This window comes from Talpa europaea (assembly GCF_964194135.1).
Source record: "Talpa europaea genome assembly, chromosome: 2".
In the NCBI taxonomy this organism is placed as follows: Eukaryota; Metazoa; Chordata; class Mammalia; order Eulipotyphla; family Talpidae; genus Talpa; species Talpa europaea.
The window spans coordinates 68,612,687-68,632,319 of NC_140068.1; the positions used below are offsets into that span (position 1 = coordinate 68,612,687).

Here is a 19,633-nt window from a genome sequence, read left to right on the forward strand (position 1 = left end):
GCCCTTTGTCTTGTGGCACCAAACCAAACCTCTTTTCTGAGGAAAAAAGTACTAACCATGTACAGAGAATCAAGCGCCTCCCCTTTCATTTGCTCCCCACATGGTCCACCACACACACCGTGTTTAGGTAGACAATGAAGTAATAGAGTAGTGAATGAAGTAGCTCAGAATCAGGACCAGCAATGAGTGGGTTATGTCCACTAAGAAAGAATATTGTAGGCATCCAAAAATCATGAGACTAACTTAGAGAAGAAAGAATGCTCGCAAAAATAAATGACAACCCTTCATGTTCTCCGAATCACTTCTAGCCACAAGATTCTTGAAGAACATATACAGTGCTCATCAATCTCTCAATATACATACATGACTCATGCAAACAATGGCCATTTATTGGTCAGCAATTTCAAACAACCACTAAAATTCCTTCTCCTCATATTTCATTAAACAAACCATTACCTTTCTAATGATATTACCAACCATAAAAATAAATGGTTAGATATAAACAAATGCCAGAAGTGTGGAAATCAAAATGAAGTTAATTTTAAGCATTCAAGCACAAGAAAAAAAAGTAAAGATATCATGCTTGCAGGGCTGGTGATCCGCCTCACTTACCATAAAGTAGAGTAAAGGTTTTCCAAAGTTAGGATCATCTCATCCTGCTGTTTCTGCACCTATCTAATTGCCCTGGCCCAGGCTCTCCTGGAATATAAGCACGGTGCCAGGCTCGTTTAACATGTCACATTTACATAGGGATGTTGAGTTCATTTGAATTTCTAGATGAATACCTTAATGAATTTGCCAAGTGTAATGAAATTTTGTGTATGTGTGTGTGAAAGGCAGGGGGGAAGGGTAAGAAGGAGGGAAAGGGAAAGATGTGCTTTGAAGTCCTCATGTAACTTTTATATTCTTTCCGACTCACACCTAGTTGTTCAGATTCTAGAGATACTTCTGTACCTGGACAGAAACCTGCAGCTAAGGGACTAAGTATTTATGTGTTTCTTCACTTGATCTACTCATTTTTCATTTATTGGAACCTTCAAGGAAGAAATCATTAAGTTTTAACACCCAAAGCAACCCTTCTTCAGAAATTTCTCTAGAAAAAGTCACTTAAACTAATGTGTTTTTGCTGACTTTTAGAAATTTCTAAATGACAGAAATATTTCTTTAGTTATTATACAGGATGAAAGATAATAAAATGCTTTTTAACAGAATACTGTTCATATAATAAGTAAACAAATGAAAGAATTTAAAATTAATGCCCCTACTCAAGTTCTAAAAACCATAGAGTATTTTCAATAGAGATAGGTCAGGACAAATCACAAGCGCTAACCTGAAGTCATTTCTGTAAGGTAATGACTTCAGGTTAACAGTGCTGCCCTGACCATGTCTGATTCTGAGCAAGTTACTCAACATTGCTGCAATCCTTATTTTCCATGTAAGTGTTAGAGAAAGTCCCTAAAGTTCCTTCCAGTTATAATTCTTTCACTGAATTAAAGCAGTAGTACCTAACAATCCTTTAAAATTTGAACTGGGCCTCTCCGGTGGTATAAGGGGTTAAGTCTCAGCACTATGAAGCTATCCACGGCCATCAAATCAGCACTTTGATCCCCTGCCAGGGAGCTAAGCCACAAGGTGCTGCACACCTCTCCTGTCTCACCCACTGCTCCCCTCAGCAGTGTACTTCAGTCAATCTGCCTGTTCTGCTCTCCACTCTGTCTCTGGTGAATCCTCTCACCCCCCTGCACCTCTGGCCTGTACCCCAGGTCTTTTATGAATAAATATTTTTTTAAATAAAATAACATTTGAACTTTAGGAATATACTTTATGTATACAGCAATAAAGAGATTATATTTACCTTTTTTCCTGAGAAAATTCTTTTTGTTCAAGCTCAGAGTTTGCACAGATAGCAGAAAATTTCCAGCTTTATAACCCTGGCACCAACTGCAATGCTGTTGTAAAGTAAGGATTATATATGTTTAATTCATTTATTCACTAAATAAATGTTTGTACATGTGCCCAGCATTAAGGGATTTTCTCCTCTAAAGAGACTGAAAGACTATTCTGTCAGGAGTACATAAACTATCATTTCCTGTTGCCAGCAATTATATAAGGAGCTTTCACATTTTCACATTTATCATGTCTACATTTATCAGATGGTTGGTGCTTAAAGAGATCAGTGATTTATTCAGTCACACATGTTCAGTGTGTGTGACTTATAGGGCAGGATTCACTCCCTTTGCCTTGGACACAGTTGTTCAGCCCTGATTTGTAGCTCCACCTGCTTTTTAAATTTCCCCTGTACACACTAGTAGAGAAAGTCTCAGAATCACACACACATACACACTCACACTGTGTCTTCTACCTGGTCATGTTCAACCGCATTAGGGTGTTTGCTTTGTTGAGAAACCATGTTATTCAACTTCCTGTGCTATCTGCTATCTTAACATATCCCAAAGCCACCAACCCAAACTTTTATTTAATATTCCACTTCTTTCATTCATTCATTCCATTTTACCATTATACTTCTTTCAATCCCTATCTGTCTTTTTCCAGGATCCTGTTCTTCTCAATTCCTTAAATCTTTCTACTTTGGGGGGAAGAGGGAGCTTTCCCTGTGCTTTTATGTAGGTGCAGACTTCCAGCTGCTGGAGAAATAAAGGTTTAGTTTAACTCTGTTGCTCCCTAATCTACCATTCTCCCTCTCTCTCCACCCATTTAAGTGTCAATTGCGCAGCCTAATCTGTCTCTACCTACTCCCCTCCAAGCACTGTTTGGAACCTTATCTCCAACTCTTGAGAACTGCTTTGCCCCATTATCAAAATTTCTCTTATGAATTGGAAGATTGCTTTCAAACCAGAATTCCCTGCTTTTGCAGGAGGTTCTTAGGACACTTTGCTGCATTCTGGAGTCCCCATTCCAGTTACCCCTTCAGAGACACCTTTCACCGTGTGTGCAGTCTTTTGAGATGTTGATCACAAGACAGCATACTACCTAGATTTTTGGTAATTCTGGCTCTTTTTCCAGGCATAATTTTTTTCCCTGTGAAACTGAATGTCCCCAGGAGCACATGGTAATGCAGATACTAACCACTCCTAGCTTGCTGAGCTTTCTTCTAGACCTGGTCTCTCCTTATTTATTCTGTCTTTCCACATTATTGCTTTTTTATTAAATTGAGGTAACATTGGTTTATAGCACTGTTATATATAACACTGTCAAAGAGATATAAACAGTTGACAGGTATAGATTTGTACCTCTTCAGATATATGTCACAACATTCACATCTTCATTTCTTTTCTTTTTATTACTCTCACCCCATTATAATCTTTGACACTTGGTCCTCTTGAGAGTGTTGTGTTGCAACAGTCTTTTTTATCTCTTTCACAAGTCCCTCTTCTCCCTAAATGCCAGATTTCCCCAAAATTTTCTTCCTACATTCTTCTACCAACACTTTTGTGATTCATCGTCACCTCAGCATTAGTAACAACCCTCTGTCTTTCTCTCCTAAAGCCCAAACAGGTTACATGTCTGTCTGTGCATTCTATCTCTCCCTAAAACAGAAGTAAGCAACTTGTGTTTGGTTACAGTCACATTTAATTGAATCCTTGAAAACTTTGATTTTTTTCATCCTTTTTTTGCCACCAAAAATAAAGAACTAAGGGCTCCAGTACTACCTTTTAACACCCCTTTTCTCCTTTCTTTCACATTCTGAGAGTTACCATTCTCTGTTAACAAGTATATTGCTGTACCAGCCCTAGACACATATTCTGGAGTTACCACTAGCTTTACCTGTGCTCTTGAAGCAAGAGCAAATCATAATCAAGAGTTTCATTCACAACACAGATCTACTGGGATTGTCTTTTAAATGTGTCATCATGTACTTTGGAAATCTATATTAAGATTTCAATGTAGAAAGGACTTTGGACCAACAACAAACTAAAAAAAAAAAAAATGTACACAGGTAATTGCCTTCAACCTTTTTTGGAGGAAAAAGTATGATCTCTCATTGATCTCAATTTGAATTATGGAATCTACTCTTGAATTAAAGGAATATTCTGTTTTCTCCAGCACAGTGTGATAGTTTCTTGACTATACTTATTTATGGTTGTCTAGGATACCTCACTTAGTGCCATCTATAAACTTACTTTTATTATCCATTTCCTGCCCTGAAGGCTGGAATAAGACTCCATATCCACAAGCCCTGGAAAAGAGCTCTCAGCAGCATGACCCAACTAGTTTGGAAACAGTAATTTATAAAGTAACTCTTCAAGACTAATACTGGAAGCAAAAGCTCTGGAACCATGTAAGGGAATCTTTCCTGCTAAAGATAACTTCCACTTTCAATGGCATGACTACTAGTCCCTCCTACTGAGAAAAAGGAATAATGGGTCACTAAAGCACAATCAAACCAAACTGGTGGCCAAAATGGTTGTCTGCAAGACAACATGATTAGCACAGTGATGAATATACACTTTTTCTTTCCTTCTGTGTTTCCTGTTCCACCTTTTGAAAGACCATCTGTATGCATGACTAGTGTGGCTGGGCCCTCTGGGTTGATTCTAAACCATCTCACTGTGTTTACCCGTTGGTAGATCTGAATCTAGAGGAACTGATCTGACTTTCTTCTAGAGAAAAACATTTGGATATCAAGTTGAATGTTAAAAAATGCTGGCCCTACACAAACTGACTGTCATTTATTCTATCAATAGTTGTCAAGTACTGTGTGATGCTTGGGCAGATGCTTGGGCAGAAGCTTGGGTTCAAAGCTATAAATGGGTTCTCCCAAAGACATTTGTGTTACCGTTCAACTTCTCTGCCTTTTCTATTTGATGGAGCAAAATGTTAGGATTTTATCATCTGGCATGATAAATTTAAAACTAATTTAATTTCACCTTATAATTTCTTTACCTTGCCTATATACTTCAGATACACAGTTAAAGCTTAAGGCATAAACTTAAGGTGAAGGATCAAGAATGTCTTGCAGACTAAAACAAAAACATATTGACTGAATATACCTTCCCCGTGAGGTATCACTCTCTAGTTGAAGAAAAGACCCATTTTCCACATGCCTGCAGAAAGATAGCCAAACAGTAAGGATCATTTCTTAAGTGTTCGAAGAACATGGTATGTGTTCGACACTCAAATAATGAATGAATGGAAAAATAAATGAATGAATTCTAGACACCATGGAAGACTTGGAATGATATCTATATTGTTACATTAGAAACTCAGAGTGTACACTGAAAATGAACAGGCGTTTCACTTGATTTTTTTTAAAAACCAAACTTTTGGCTTATGTTATTGTTCTTAATGCCTTTTGGGGAAGAAAAAAAATATCATCTCCAAACAAAGTATTATGAAGCAGCATTGGCTTCTTTTCTAATTTTAAAAATACTTTGGAGCAAATTAAACATACTCAGAATGTTTTATTAACTAGAACATTTAGTTTAACTAGTTTAATTACTACTCTTTGGAAATTACTATGATCAGTGGGAACTCCTGTGTTTGGTCTTTGTGTGGGAATGCCCTGAGCAGAACGCCCACATGCACAAGGAATTGAACACCAGCTCCAAAGTTTGCCAAGAGGTCAAGACAACTGGTAATCAGCAGTTCTCTATATGGTGATCCTAAAGTTTACCTAGTAAATCCCTTCAATAAAAGCAATAGCTAAATGCTGCTGGAGACGGGCCAACCTTTGCTTTTATCTTAAGTCAATACAGACAGATGGTTTTTGTTTTTCAGTAAATAGTAAACCAATATCCTTCTGGAGTAAAAATTCCTTGAGAGAATAGGCTGCTGTATTTCCATTCAGCCCCCCATAGTTCCTACTCAAACCCTTCCACATAGCATGAGGTCAGGTTATTGAACAAACAGAAGAATTGTGTCTAACTTTACAAATCAGAAAGTTGAGAAAGATATCCAGTGACTCAAAACATGCGGTGAAGAAACTGAATTCTCAATTCCATCCAATCCCAGACTCATTCAGGTGGTAGAAAAAACAGGTTTAGCGAAATGGGAGATCTAAACTTGGTTCCCGCTCTATAAATGGTTATGGAAATAGCTTTCACAAAGGAAAAAAAATACATGGATTTAAAAAAATAATCACATCTATTCCTATAATAACTTGCATTTGGAGTCCATGCTGAGTCTACCAATTACACAGGAAAACTGCAGCTCTCTGCTGTCAAATTATAGATCTGTTTCTTGGCTCACAGAATAAGGAAACTCCTAACAACTGTAACAGTCTGTATGATAAATATTTTTAAATTAACTGCTATTTACTATGTGTGGAAAACAGATTTAAATTTCTTTAATGTGGCTTTCTTCAATAATAATTCTATCTGGAAGAAAAATAATTTTTAATTTCTCAATGATATAGGGTAGCCAACTTCCAAAATTGGAAGACTGATCTTTTAAAAATTATTCCTTAAAAATTTGAGTATTCATCTAGAAAAAGCACACAAAAGATCAGACAAAGACAAACTCTAAGTCTGACCCTTGAAAGTAGACCATAGATCTGTGACAGTTATGAGAGGGGTAAGGGAAAATAGAATAGGGAAGAGAAAAGTGCAGGTAGTGTGGTGGAGAACTGTGGGCACTTTGGGCCCTTTGGTGGTGGGAAAACTATGGGGACCACACCTGAGGTGAGAAACCCTATACAGTGAAAAAATAAGGATGAAAAACATTGGGTAAAAATTGAGTATTAACATGTTTTAGAAATAATAGATACTAGAAAACCTCACAGCCATTTCAAGACTTCACTCCCTTATTTTCTAAGACATCTGAGCCTAACTAAAACTCCAAGAAAATAGGGTTCTCTAATCCCCACGTCTTTTTAAAGGCCTCTGTTAATTGCCAAGGTGCGATGTGTAAATTAGGTAGTACCATCTACTTACATAGCACACTCCTGAAGCATGTAAGCAATTATAGGGTGAGTGCCTCTCTTGATTAAGAGCAGATGACTTTAAGAGGAAGAGAAATCAAATTACACAGCATGGTAAAAAGAAATGAGAAAAAAACACCATTCCGCAAAGATAACTGTACAGAGAAAAAGAAAAAAACAAAAACACAGGAGTAATTTAGATGGGAGGTAGAGGGCAGCAGGACAAATGCAGAAAAGAAAGGAAGACATGCCCAGTAAAAATGTGTATGTGGGAAGAAAGAAAAAAAATGCAGAGCAAGGAGAGAGAGAGAGAGAGAGAGAGAGAGAGAGAGAGAGAGAGAGAGAGAGAGAGAGAGAGAGAGAACAAATCAAATATTTTACTGAATAGTTTAAAGGAGGAAAGAAAAACATGTAAAATCAGTTTGGAAGAAATATAGTGAGCCATTATAAAGCTTAATCAAAGCAATTGTTGCTATTTTTAAGTGAATCTTAAGTATACTGCAACAGAAGTGTAAATTGGGAATGCAATGTTCATAGGAAATGGTATTAAGAAGTTATTATAGCAATTTGCATCCTTAATATAAGTATTCCACAGTTTAAACTTTAGAAGAACTTAAGGAAATTCTTGTTCAAAAAGGAAAGCTAGCATATAAAAGGATCCCACTGGTGGCAATGATCTGGGTGGTTTGATTAAAAATAATGAATGAAAATCTGGATTTGATACCATAGGATATATAAAAGAAGAAGGTACCTTGGTCTCTTTAGACACAAACTATTTGTGAAGAATTAGATGAACAACCCAACTAGAAGACAACATAAGAATGAAATTAAGGACTAAAATACATGGTCCAAATAATAAAAGCTAAGGGAGATACATAAAGTTAAGGAAATAAGCCAGAGTTATTAATAAAAAATTTAATATAAAAAAGGGAATTTGAGCTGGTTAGAATTTGAAGACAGAGTAATCAACATTCCTAATACTATCAAGTTATACACGATTCTCTAATACTAGATTATAGGGATTTAAAATATCATTCAATTTTTTTCAACAAAAATTGATTATGCATATACTGCACTCTATACTAGATCCAAACATATTTTTTTGTAATTATCCATTTGATAGGAAGGGTCTTGGGCAGAAAATGGGCTCTCAGTCAACGTGCTTTGGTTCAAAGTCCTGTTATACCATCACTCAGAGGTTGAACTTGAACAGGTTACTGAACACCTTCTTAATATTCTGGTCTATTAAAGGCAGATTATTAATGCTAATAATACTTCTTAGTGCTATTGGGGAGATTAAAAGAGTTAATATGTGTAAAGCCTTTGGAACAATGTCTAGCACATAATCAAAATGAAAAATGACTTAACTGTAATTATTCCTTCAATGTTCCCACAGCTTATGTTCTCGTTTTCTTCCTTAGTCTGATATACCCTTCTAGCTAGTGCTCAACTTCTCTTCTTATATTCTTCCAAAACTAACTGAATATAGTCTATAGTCCCTGTTTCAACTCTTCACTTCTGATACATTTCTCAAAAGGATTCTGGTTTCTCCCCTAACCACTTCACTGAAGGAGAACTTGGTGAGGTCACATTAAAGACTTCTACATTGCCATAGCCAATGGAACTCCCGGGTCCTTATCTTACTAAACCACTGTCTACAATTCATAGTCGATTACTTTTTTAAACTTTCTTGAAATTCTCAGTTTCCATGACCATCTGATCATCTTTTTGTCTAGTCTTTCTTTATGTCTTGCTGTCTACTACATTTTACGTTCCCTTTCCACTTTTGTTTTGCCAAGTTTCCATCTTTGAACTACTGCCCTCTTTCTTCACATGCCATCCTTGTGGTTTTAATTCTTGTTTGAATTTTATGTCTTTTAAATCTTCATCCACAGCTGTGATACATGTGTAGTTGTGAGTTGCACAGTTGCTGAAAGCTTAGCATTTCCAAAGTTAAATTCATTTCATAACCCCCAAACACTCCCTCAACCTACTGCTCAACCTGCATTCTTTATCCGTTAATGGGTCCACTGTTTATCCAACTATCAAACCAGCAATCTGGAAAAATAAATCTGCCCCTCTTCATCTTCAACATTCACTCATTCATTAATACATTTCAGCACTATCACCATACTTTTTCTCCCTCTTCACTACCATTGCTCCAATCCAATTATCTCTTGCATAATTTGGAACAACAGTTTCAAAATGGGTCTCCTACCTCCAAATTGTCCCCTTCAAGTCATCATAATGAAGCTGGCAAAGTGACTAATCTAAAATGGAAATTCAACGATGTTAATACCTGCCTACACCCCATCTACCTCAAAGACTACCTATGACTTACAGGACAAAATCCTGAACCTTTGATGTAGTAAGACAGCCTTCTACTACATTACCTCTATTTTTCTCTCTAGTTTCACTAGCAGCCACTATGCTAAATATGGTTAAATATGTGTGCATGTATGTGTATGTGTGTGGCACATACACATTATTATATATTATAACACCTTGACATAACCTTGACATAATATTATTATTCCAATTTTACAGATTAAGTAGGTGTTATTAGAAACAACTTGCATGTAGTCATCAAATTCAGAAAGGTAAAGTTCATTATTTAATCCAAATCTAATCTGTTCCCTAATGGAATTTTCTTGAGGTCAAGGTCCACATCATTCCCTGTTTTGAAACACCAGCATCTAGCACATTAAGTTGTACACATAATGTCTCTTAATTAAATATTAAACTGAATTGACTTTAAACAAAGAAAGGAAAAATCATAGCATAACTATAAAAGGTCATCTTGCCACTAACTGAAGAAGGATAAAATTTTCTCTTTACATGTACTTAAATTAAGATATTTAAAGTATGATATAATCTCCATGTTATCAAGAGTAACTTTAGATTATTTTCACTTTTGAATTGCATTTTATTCAAATGTCTTTTTACCTTTAGAGCAGCTGAACAAGGTAAGTGTAAATATTTGCATTAATAACGTCTCTGCTACTGGATACAGTATATATAGTTATATGTTGTGTGTGTGTATGGACCTATATCTGTGTCTATAGGCAGACAGATATAGATCAGATACAGATATAGAATGGAAAAAGCTCAACCTATTTTTAGGTTTAAAAACAGATGATCTCGGGCCTCCCCTGTGGTGCAGTTGGATAAGCACCCCGCCATGAAGCTGTCCGCAGCCTTTGCAGAGCCGGTTCGATTTCCGGCTGGCCAGGGAGAAATCCACATGGCCCAGCAGACCTCTCCTGTCCAGCCATTGCTCCCCTCAGCAGCATCTTTGGTCCATCTGCCTGTTCTGCTCCCCACTCTGTCTTTGGTGAATTCTTTCACCCTCCCTCACCTCTGACTGTACCCCAGTTCTTGTATAAATAAATCTTTAAAATAAAAAAAATAAAAAGATGATTTCAATGACATTTAGGAAAGTCATTCCTTAGGCAAACTGAAAGCAAAGCACCAAAAGGATAGACTGAAACTCTTGAGACTCATCAAAGAATTTCAACAATTATTAAAAAAATTCAGCTGAGTGGCTATCTGTATCCCAGGTTGTAACCAAATGAAACTTCAAATAGCATACCTGCAAGTGGTTGAAGAAAAAAAATTAAAATAGAAACATCTACAAATCATTAACATAACTATGAGCTGTGGCTCTTCAATAATTCCACCTGAAGTTGTTTCACACCACTGGGCTAGGATAAAACATGCTCCACTGGCATTCTGAGCAGCCAAAATAGCCATTTGCAATTAAAAATTAAAACTGGCATCAATTCTTTGCAAGCAGTTATCAAAAGGTTTCTGGCTATCTTCCTTGTTTATAGTGTTTCTTGTATCAATACTTCATTCCATTTTAAAATATTCTTTTTTATGTTTTATTTCTTTAAGGCCATAATATTACCAACACTAATATTTTAATATTTAACACTTTGCAAAATTTCTAATTTTAATATGATCCTCAAATTCTATAGCATTATTTAATTCTTTAACATAGATTTATTTGAAGGGTATAGAGCATTTTTTATGTTACTATACAGTAGCACAAAGTACAGCTTGTATAGGCTCTCTTCATTTAAGAGAAATAGTGATTTTTTTTAAGGAGTGCAGGAAAAAAAATAAAATGCAAGCATTTATTTCTATGGATATTGACCTAATTCAAAATAAAATATGTACATAAATAATAAAGTCATTCATTAGATCTAATTGAGTCCTGACACTGAGAGCAACCAAAAGAGCAACCAAACCAATTTCCACCTTCCACCCAGAAACCAGTTAAGTATATTTTGGAGACCTCGGGTATCAGTAAGTGAATCAATCTGTAAGCATAGAATATCTTTTTGTGGTAATCACTTTTCTAGGCACTGGTAATATAGCAGAGAATAAGATAAGAGCCCTTGCTTTGAAAGAATTGGGTGTAACAGACAATAAACAGATTCCCCTCCCCCACCCACCAACAAGAAGAGCAGAGATCTAATCTACTTATGTCCTTAGAAAGATCATTTTGGCTACCATGTGGCTTACAGACCTCACTAGAGTTAGCAGTAAAGTTAAAGTGACCAATTTAGGAGGTAGTCCTGGAGCTCAGTGATCAGGAAGATTCATATCATTTCTTTATTGCAAACACTCCTCTATAAGATAGTATTTTAGACTATCCACAGTATTTTTCACCATCTTGGATGGATCACAGACACTACTGTGACATTTTAAGAGAAAAAGATTCAGAGACCCCGAAGGGCGAAATGATTTATTTCAAGTCACAAAGCTAATTCATGGGAAATTTGAGAATAAGGCAGTTAGTCTCCTACTTCTAGCCCTATACCTTTTCCCTCTAAATGAATCCCACGTATCTTACTTCTGAGAAAAAAAAACAAAAAACAAAAAAACTTTGGCTTACTATGAAGCTTCCAAGGAAAAAGTATATACTTACCACTAAGCAAACATATATTGAAGGTCTGCTAGATACAAGGCACTTTGCTATTTGCTTGAGACAGAGATAAGCAGATTTTTTGTGAAGGAAGTTCACCCTCTTGTAGGAGAACAGATCAAGTAAACCATAATAACACAGTGGGGCAAGCACCATTACAATGATATTGCCAGAATGCCACTGGAATCCAAGACAGGGACACCTAAATCATTCTGGGAGGGAAGGAGAAAGGTATGTCCAAGAGGAAGTGATGCTTGAATTCTGTTTGAAGAAACAGTAGAAATGGATAGCCAGGGTGCAAGGAGTAGAAAGAGTCCAAGAGACCAGCATGAGCAAAAGCATGGTGGCCAGTCATGGAATGGAGCAGTTCATTAAGTTAGGGTGCAGGGTTAGAGATGAGGCAAGAAAGATGGGCAGAAACCATGTCATGAAGGGTCTTGTAACCTACTCCAAGGAACTCGGAATTTAACTTAACACTATTGCCTTATGCTTCCCAACCCTCAACCACTCCTCAGTCTGTTACAGGGCAGGGCCCCGCAAACCTTCCTTCTCTAAATAGGTTCTGCCATCCACCACATCAACACAAAACAAATGAGACTTTAATGGGAAGGAACTTTAATACAATTAGGAAACAATAAAGGAAAGGCAAATAATATAGTTTCTAAATCAAGCACCCAAAGTTACCCGTCCCCTCGTAGGTAAAAGTCCATCCAAATGGGACTGGCCCAGAGCAAGGCCCCAAAGCCTGCCACAAGTCTAAAGCATCTTGCAGTGGGGACCCACAGAACAGAATCAGAAACAACCAGACAAGTCTGGAGGGAAAAGAACAAAATCAAAATCAAGACAAAAACTGCCATTGTCGCCTCCCTATGGTCTTTCACCCACATCTGTGTCACCCAGTCTATGACCAAAAGGCAAGCACAGTTTCTTCACGTGTCTCTCTGCTCCATGTGCCTCCTCCAGGTCTCCTTCTGGCTCTATCCTGCTTCCTTCCTTCCTCAGTCTCCTCTGCAGCTTCGTCTCTCTCTGCTCAGCTCCACTCTCCCTTGGGTGGGGCAGGAAACCTGGAATCTTCTCCTTTCCTGGGGGCCACCCTGTTGCAAGTCCACTTATATCACATTTACAACCCTCGTGAATACACTGAAGCTGCTATTGCAAAGGTCAGCAGCGACCTCCTTCATGACCAATCTAATTAAAATTAACACATTTTTCTAGGTTTTTCTGCAGCCCTGGAAACAGCTAGCCATACCTCCATCCTGCATACATCTTCCTTCCTTTGATTTTATGAAAATAAGGTCTGCTGCCTCTTTCCTTGAACTTGTAGTTATTTTGTCATATTTACCCAGGTTTTTCTTCAGGCTCTTTACTCTTCCAACCGCAGCTTGATGATGGTGTTCCCCAGGCTCTGACCTCCACCATATGATATCCTCATTGTATGGTGCATTTCCAGGCTACCTCAAGGGTTCTATTCATTGCTTTAACCACCACTGCCAAAGGCTTCCAAATATAAGTATCCAGACTTCTAGATTAAGTTCTACATATTTAAATGGATTCGTTCATTAAAAATTAGCTTAATGAATGCTCTGTAACTGCCAGAGATGATTCAGGCTGTGAATCCAAGATACAATTGGAAAAGATGGAGTATGCCTCAGTTAGTATTTTGTTCTTACTACCTACAAGCTCCGCCTAAGTGTTTTACAACACCTGAAACTCAAAAAGTCCAAATCTGAACTTATATTGCTTTGCCCTGTATATGAAGGAATAATACTTCCATTCCCCAAACCACCCAGTCAAAATCGCTCTTCTCATACTGAACATCAGTCTGATGGAAAGAAAATCTTCCAGTTACACCTCCTTAATATTTTTCTAATTAATCTACTCCTCCTCCCTATAGTTACTGCCTTAGTTCCTTAAATAATCATCTCTCATCTTTCTAGTCCATGGCACACAATAGAGTCCAAAAAGACATTCAGGAAATAAATTTATGAATACAAGAATATGAGAATGAAAGAAAAAGTTGGACAGTTGGTATCATCTCTTTACAAGCTATCGTGACTCCATTTTGCACCTCTGGTTCATTACCCAACCAACGAAAGACAGATCTTTCCCAAAAGTTGTTTAAATTGCATCATTCTGGGGCCTCCCTGGTGGTGCAAGGGATTAAGGCACAGCACTATGAAGCTATCAGCAGCCACTGCAGCACGAGTTTGATAACCCACAAGCACGAGGGAGGTGACCCACATGGCGAAGCAGACCTCTCCTGTCTTGTCCACTGCTCCCCTCAGCTGTGCATTTCAGTCAGTCCACCTGTTCTGTTCCCCACTCTGTCTCTGGTGAATTCTCTCACCACCACTACCACCCCCACCCCCCCGCACTTCTGGCCTATACCCCAGTTCTTGTATGCATAAATAAATAAATCTTAAAAAAAATTGCATCATTCCTCTGATCATCACCATTCAATGACCATTATTATTACAAGATAAAGACTAAATTCCATGGTTAGCATCTGAGAATATCCAATCAGGTTTGTGTGCTTTTTGACCTGCCCTCTTTACCTATGGCCATCTTTGTCCTGCAAATATTGATATGTATCAGTACCTAAAATGAATGTATTGATTTACAATTCCCTATCTCTGCCCAAGCAAATATTGTTCATTCACCCTTGCTTTTCTCATCTCAAAATTAACTACTCATTTGTCAAAACTCAGTTCATGCCTCACTAGCTCTTTGAAGTCTGTGACCTTTCTACCTTCATTTCCACTTCCTTTTCTCTTCAGCTTTGTACTTCTGTGATAGCACCGATACATTGTTTCACACTTGATCACAAACCTACCCTTCATCTGGTGCTGGAATCTTTTCCTCTCTGAGAGTGGAGGCCTTAGCCTTATTAATTAGAGAATTGGCAGGAGAAACTCAAATGTTGCAGATGGATAAATGAATGAATGAGTAGATGGTGAAGAGTCATGGAAAGAGTTAAGAAAGGGGAAATGATGTAAGATTTGTATTTTAAGAGCAGAGAGCTGGAAGACTGAAAACAGAAGCTAGGTGATTAAGCAGGAGAATGTTACAAATAATCCAATGGAAAGATATCCAGAAAGACAGAAGGACAGTATCAGCAGCAAAGGAGAGAAGGGAAGATACCTGAAAAACCTCTAAAGTGAACACAGAGAACTTAACAATCATTTGGATGGCCAATGTGAGCAAGGAGATTAAGGAGTCAAGGATGACTTCCAGGTTCCTACTTTGGGTGAGTGCACTGTGTTTCTAGTTTAAAATATCTAAAAATTCCAATCCATGGTACTATACTAGGCAAAGCTATATTGGACAAACTGATGAGTTACTTGTATCTGCTACACTGTTTCCTGTGCTCTTTCTCTGAACCACATTTGTTGTCCTGGCAAAAATTTATATATGGAATCTCATCAAGTGCTCCTCTTACTACCACCATTATTCTTCCCATTTTTTTTCCTAAAAAGAGGGGGAATAATGGAAAAACAATATTCAAAGAAGTATGTCACCTCATTTTGAAAAGCTCATCTAGTAAACTAAAGAACAGGTGAGGACAGGAATCAAGGCTGCCTGATAAATCCCAAAGAACTGTAAGAACAAGGACTACTAGTCTTCACCAATTTATAAAGATTGGATGAAAATATCTTAAGTAGGTTATCGCTTGCTCTTGCTAGTTATTTCACCAATAGGCTAGAAACACTTAAAATCACATTTTATACCATTATAATAATCATTTTTGCTTATCAAAAATGTTTCTTTACCTGAAACATAACTTTAAATGTACTTTTCTTGTTTCCTGGCAGTATAAACACAGGTTGACCAAGTAAATCCATCCCTGAAGTACCTCATTAATCACAGTGCACTTGCTCTTGGCAAGAACCTTAATGTGCTACAAAAATAGTTATTAAAGTAAGATTTGGGGATTCCCAGGATGGCAGGGAATTAGTTACACGCTCTAAAAATTATTTTCTTATAATTTCCTCTAGCATTAAGGTCTCGTTAGACTTACAATTGAAAATAACTTTGTTTTTTTTTTTAATTTAATAGATAAAGTACAGCTATGCTAAAGTTCATTAAAACCATGAGCAGCAATTGCCAAAGATGGCCTGTCCCCCAGGATCAGCTATAGTTGTGAAGAATCCTTTCAGATGATACTATCCACTCCCTCTTTGAGCTAATGTGGATCTAGCACCCCTATCTAATTGCTGAAGCATTACAGTTTCAAAGTCTAATGTGTGTAATACATACTTTCACTTAAGCACATACTGATAGTTATGTGATTTATTTTTTATTTACCATTAAAGACATTGATAATTATAATCTAGAGAATTATTCAAATCCCAAACTCCAAAAATTTTAAAATTCTGTAAGGTCACAAAAACTTGTTAAACACCAACCTATTGGGAAAACATACTACAATATAAAGTCTTATGTCATGTTCAAGGATAACACAGAAGATGCAAAATAGGAACACCAACCAAGAATGTGTCTCTAGTCCTCTCTGAATATACAATGCATAATTGACCAAAAATTAAAGGCCATAAATGGTATGAATTGTAAATCCAAAAGCTATGACTATTCTGAGCATACTCTTCTAAAAAAAAAAAAAATTACCCATACAATAAAAAAATTACCCACTGCTGCCACAGTGGGTACAGATCATTATTGCTAAATGTTTCAGTAGATCCAGACTGGCCAAAATAATGTACCAGGTTGATTAGGAAATAGAATTAATTATATGTCAACTCAGAGGGGATGCACATGAACAGTGTCAGTAGTGTTTCTCTTTATCTAGCATTTATTACAGTAACCACATCTACATCAATGTGAATCTTTCATAAGTGAATAATAAAAGTTATGCTTTTTGCTAAAATAATGAGGTAAGACAACGTTCTCCCTGTGTACATTGTAAGATGGAAAGTTGGCTGGAACATTCTACCTAATGCTACATGTTCACATCAATCTGAGACTGTAAAATTTTCCAGACACCAGAGCCGCGCAGATTGTAGACTCTACCAATTTCCTGACTCCTACAGTGGTCAAATTCCAGGTTCACCTATTTACAAAATCAAACCCTTCTTCCACGGTATTTAAAAAAAAAAAAGTCAGGTGAGAGCTGTTTGGATAGCATGCCTCATTTGAAAAGAAACCTAACTCACATGTTTAAAACCTATTTACTAGGAAACAAGGAATGTATCCATAAGTGCCCGCTACTTCCTCTACAGGTCTCCTAAGGCTGACGTATTTATATTTCATTTGAACGTAAAGAGGCAGAAGGAAAGAACTCAGAAGAGAAAAATGAGAAGAAGAAAAAAACACCTAACTATAGCCAGGGCATACAGCATAAACACTACCTAAAAATGTCCAGATTAACCTGTCTCTAACAAGAGACTGAATGAATGGACGTTGTGGGAAAAACAGTAGTAAACTTTAAAGCCACTGAAAGGTTTTTAATGCCTAAGGGGAAAATAAACATTTGCTTCCAATCATTTTCTCATTAAGCATTCTCTGCTAGATGGCGAAGCCTTACTTAACACACACACACACTTTGACTCAGCGCCACAAATGCCTACTTAACCCGCTGCCTGATCACTGTCCCGGGCGGCCCAAGGGCGCGTCTGCACCGCACCCCAGCCCGCGCCGCTACACCCCAGACGCCCCGCTGGCCCCCGCTTTCCCCTGGAGCGTCGCCTCCCCTGGCCCTGCTCGCGGCTGAGAGACCGCGGCCACCTTCGTGGCAGGAAAAGCTTCGTGCGCGGACAGATTTTCCGTTGCCGGTGGCTGGGGTGGCGGCGAGGCGTGTTTCCGGGCACTCTCAAAACCCAGTCAGCCGCTCACCCCACCAAGTAGCAGCTTCCTCAGCTCCGCCCCCGGCAGCGAGCACCCCGCGGTCGGCCCCGGCCTCCCCGCCCCGTCCCAGCGCGCCGGCACCTCCGCGCGCGCAGCAGCCTCACACCCGCGCGTCTCCCCTCGCCTTCCCAGCTCCCGGGCGCCCCGTTCGGTTAAAGTTTACGCGTCTCGGGACCTAATCACTCCCCATTATCCGCGCAGCCTGTGTCCCCCGTCTGGCCCGCTCTCGCCCGCGGCGCCTGAAGCTGCCGGGCAGCACGTTTGGCGAGCCGGGGCGAAGGTTCGGTCTGGGGAGCTGGGGCAGGGGGAGCTGAGGGAGGTGGAAGGCTCTCGGAGGAAGCCCCAAAACACGTGCAAAGAAATAAAAGCCACCACGTGTGCGCGCGCAAGTGTGAGTGTGTGAGTGAGTGTGTGTGAGTGTGTGTGTGTGCGCGCGCGCGCGCCCAGGCCCCGCCACGGAAAGGGCACAGCGAGAACCTGGGGGGCCAGGCGCACCGGCCCCCGGAGCGGGCGTGGCCGGGGGTCCGCGGGGGTCGCGGGTACTCACACGAACGCGTGGTAGACGAACGCCCAGCCGCGGGGTCTCTCCAGCACGTTGTACAGGTAGTTCTGCACCCGCCGGTACTTGACGTTGCGCCGGCAGCTCTGGCTACTGGTGTAAGACAGCGGCTTCCCCAGCAGGCTCATCCGGGCCCCCTGCTTGCCCCGGCGGCTCTCCCTCAGGCCGCCGCCGGCGCTGCCGCCACCGCCGAGCGCGGCCGCGCGGGTGCCCAGCAGCAGCAGGCCGTCGCCCCTGGCGGCCGCCGAGTTCAGCAGCACCCTGCCCCGGCCCGACTCCACATCCTTCATGCCGCTGGCCAGGCGCCCCCCGCCCGCCGCCGCCGCGCCGCTCTTCACCCAGAGCCCGGCGGCGCCGCCCTCCTCGCCTCCCGCGTGGTGGCGGGGCATGGCATCACCACGGGCACGGCGAAGGGGGCGCCAGTGCCTGCGGCGGGGGCAGCGGCCTCATGCGCGCCGGCGGCTTTCCAGAGGAAGCCGCGGCCGACGGGGCGCCCGCCGGCCCGCGACCTCCGAGTCCCGGGCGGGGAGCGGGCGAGCGGGCGGCGAGCCTCCCGGGGCTCGGGGCGGGGGCTGGGGGACGGCGCGCGGAGGAGGCACCGGAGTCCCAATTTCTGCCACCCCTTAGCTTCGAAATCGAAATCGGGACCTGTCAGGGACGTCACTTTGAGAGGGTTTCTCTTGCCCTCTCTTATTTCCGCGGCTACGGCTCCCTCCTTCCGAAGTGCCCCGGGTTGGGGCGGGGGAGTGCCGAGCGCTCTGAGGCGCGCTCCTACGCGCGCACACCCAGCCCCCCGCTCCCCCGGCTGCTCCCCCTTCGCGCTCCACGCCCAGACTGCGCCTGCCCTGCTCCCCCGGAGGGGACCCGGCTCCGGAGCCCCTCTCCCAGGCGCGAGTTTGGGTCGGCTCCCCCCGCGGCTGTGAAGCGGTCCGGAAGGTTAAGTCAGCCTCGTGCCAGGAGAAGAAACAGGGGATGCGGGGCGCTGCTCTCTCGCGCCCGGCCGGGTCCTGCCATCCTCCCGCGAGGGGTGTGAGCGGGAGCGGCCCTGCCCTGCCCTTCAGGTACCAACCAGTCCCCGAGCGGGCAGTCTGGGTGTGGGCGCCCGGGCTCCCGCGCAGCTGGCGAGTCCTGGGCAGTTCAGTGTGCAGACCCGCGGGGCGCCACCGCCACCCTGGCGAGGCGGGGACCGGGCATCTCCCCGCGACTCACTCCGGCTTGCGGGCTGTGACTTTCCATCCCAGCATCAGACAGCAAGTCCGCGAGTAACTGGACATCTTCCCGCCCGGGGGTGGAGTGTGGGCAGGGCATAAGACTCCCAAGTGGCCCCTCGGTAGTCAGGAGCTGCACCCGGGCACCGCCTGACAGCCGCTAGAAGTCGGGGAGAGCGAGCCGGATTCACTCC

General features: G+C 41.1%; 1 protein-coding gene across 5 annotated transcripts in view; it reads right to left on the bottom strand.

Moving 5' to 3' along the window:
• Positions 1 to 18,620, bottom strand: part of KCNQ5 (potassium voltage-gated channel subfamily Q member 5) — a gene marked incomplete at both ends in the record, with an annotated part of 479,225 nt that extends 460,605 nt beyond the window's left edge. For all 5 annotated transcript variants that reach the window (XM_084228523.1, XM_084228521.1, XM_084228524.1 and 2 more), the window contains one exon: positions 18,220 to 18,620. In XM_084228523.1, coding sequence (XP_084084649.1) covers positions 18,220 to 18,620 — 401 coding nt within the window. The remainder of the gene's footprint in view (positions 1 to 18,219) is intronic.
• Between the last annotated feature and the right edge of the window lie 1,013 nt (positions 18,621 to 19,633).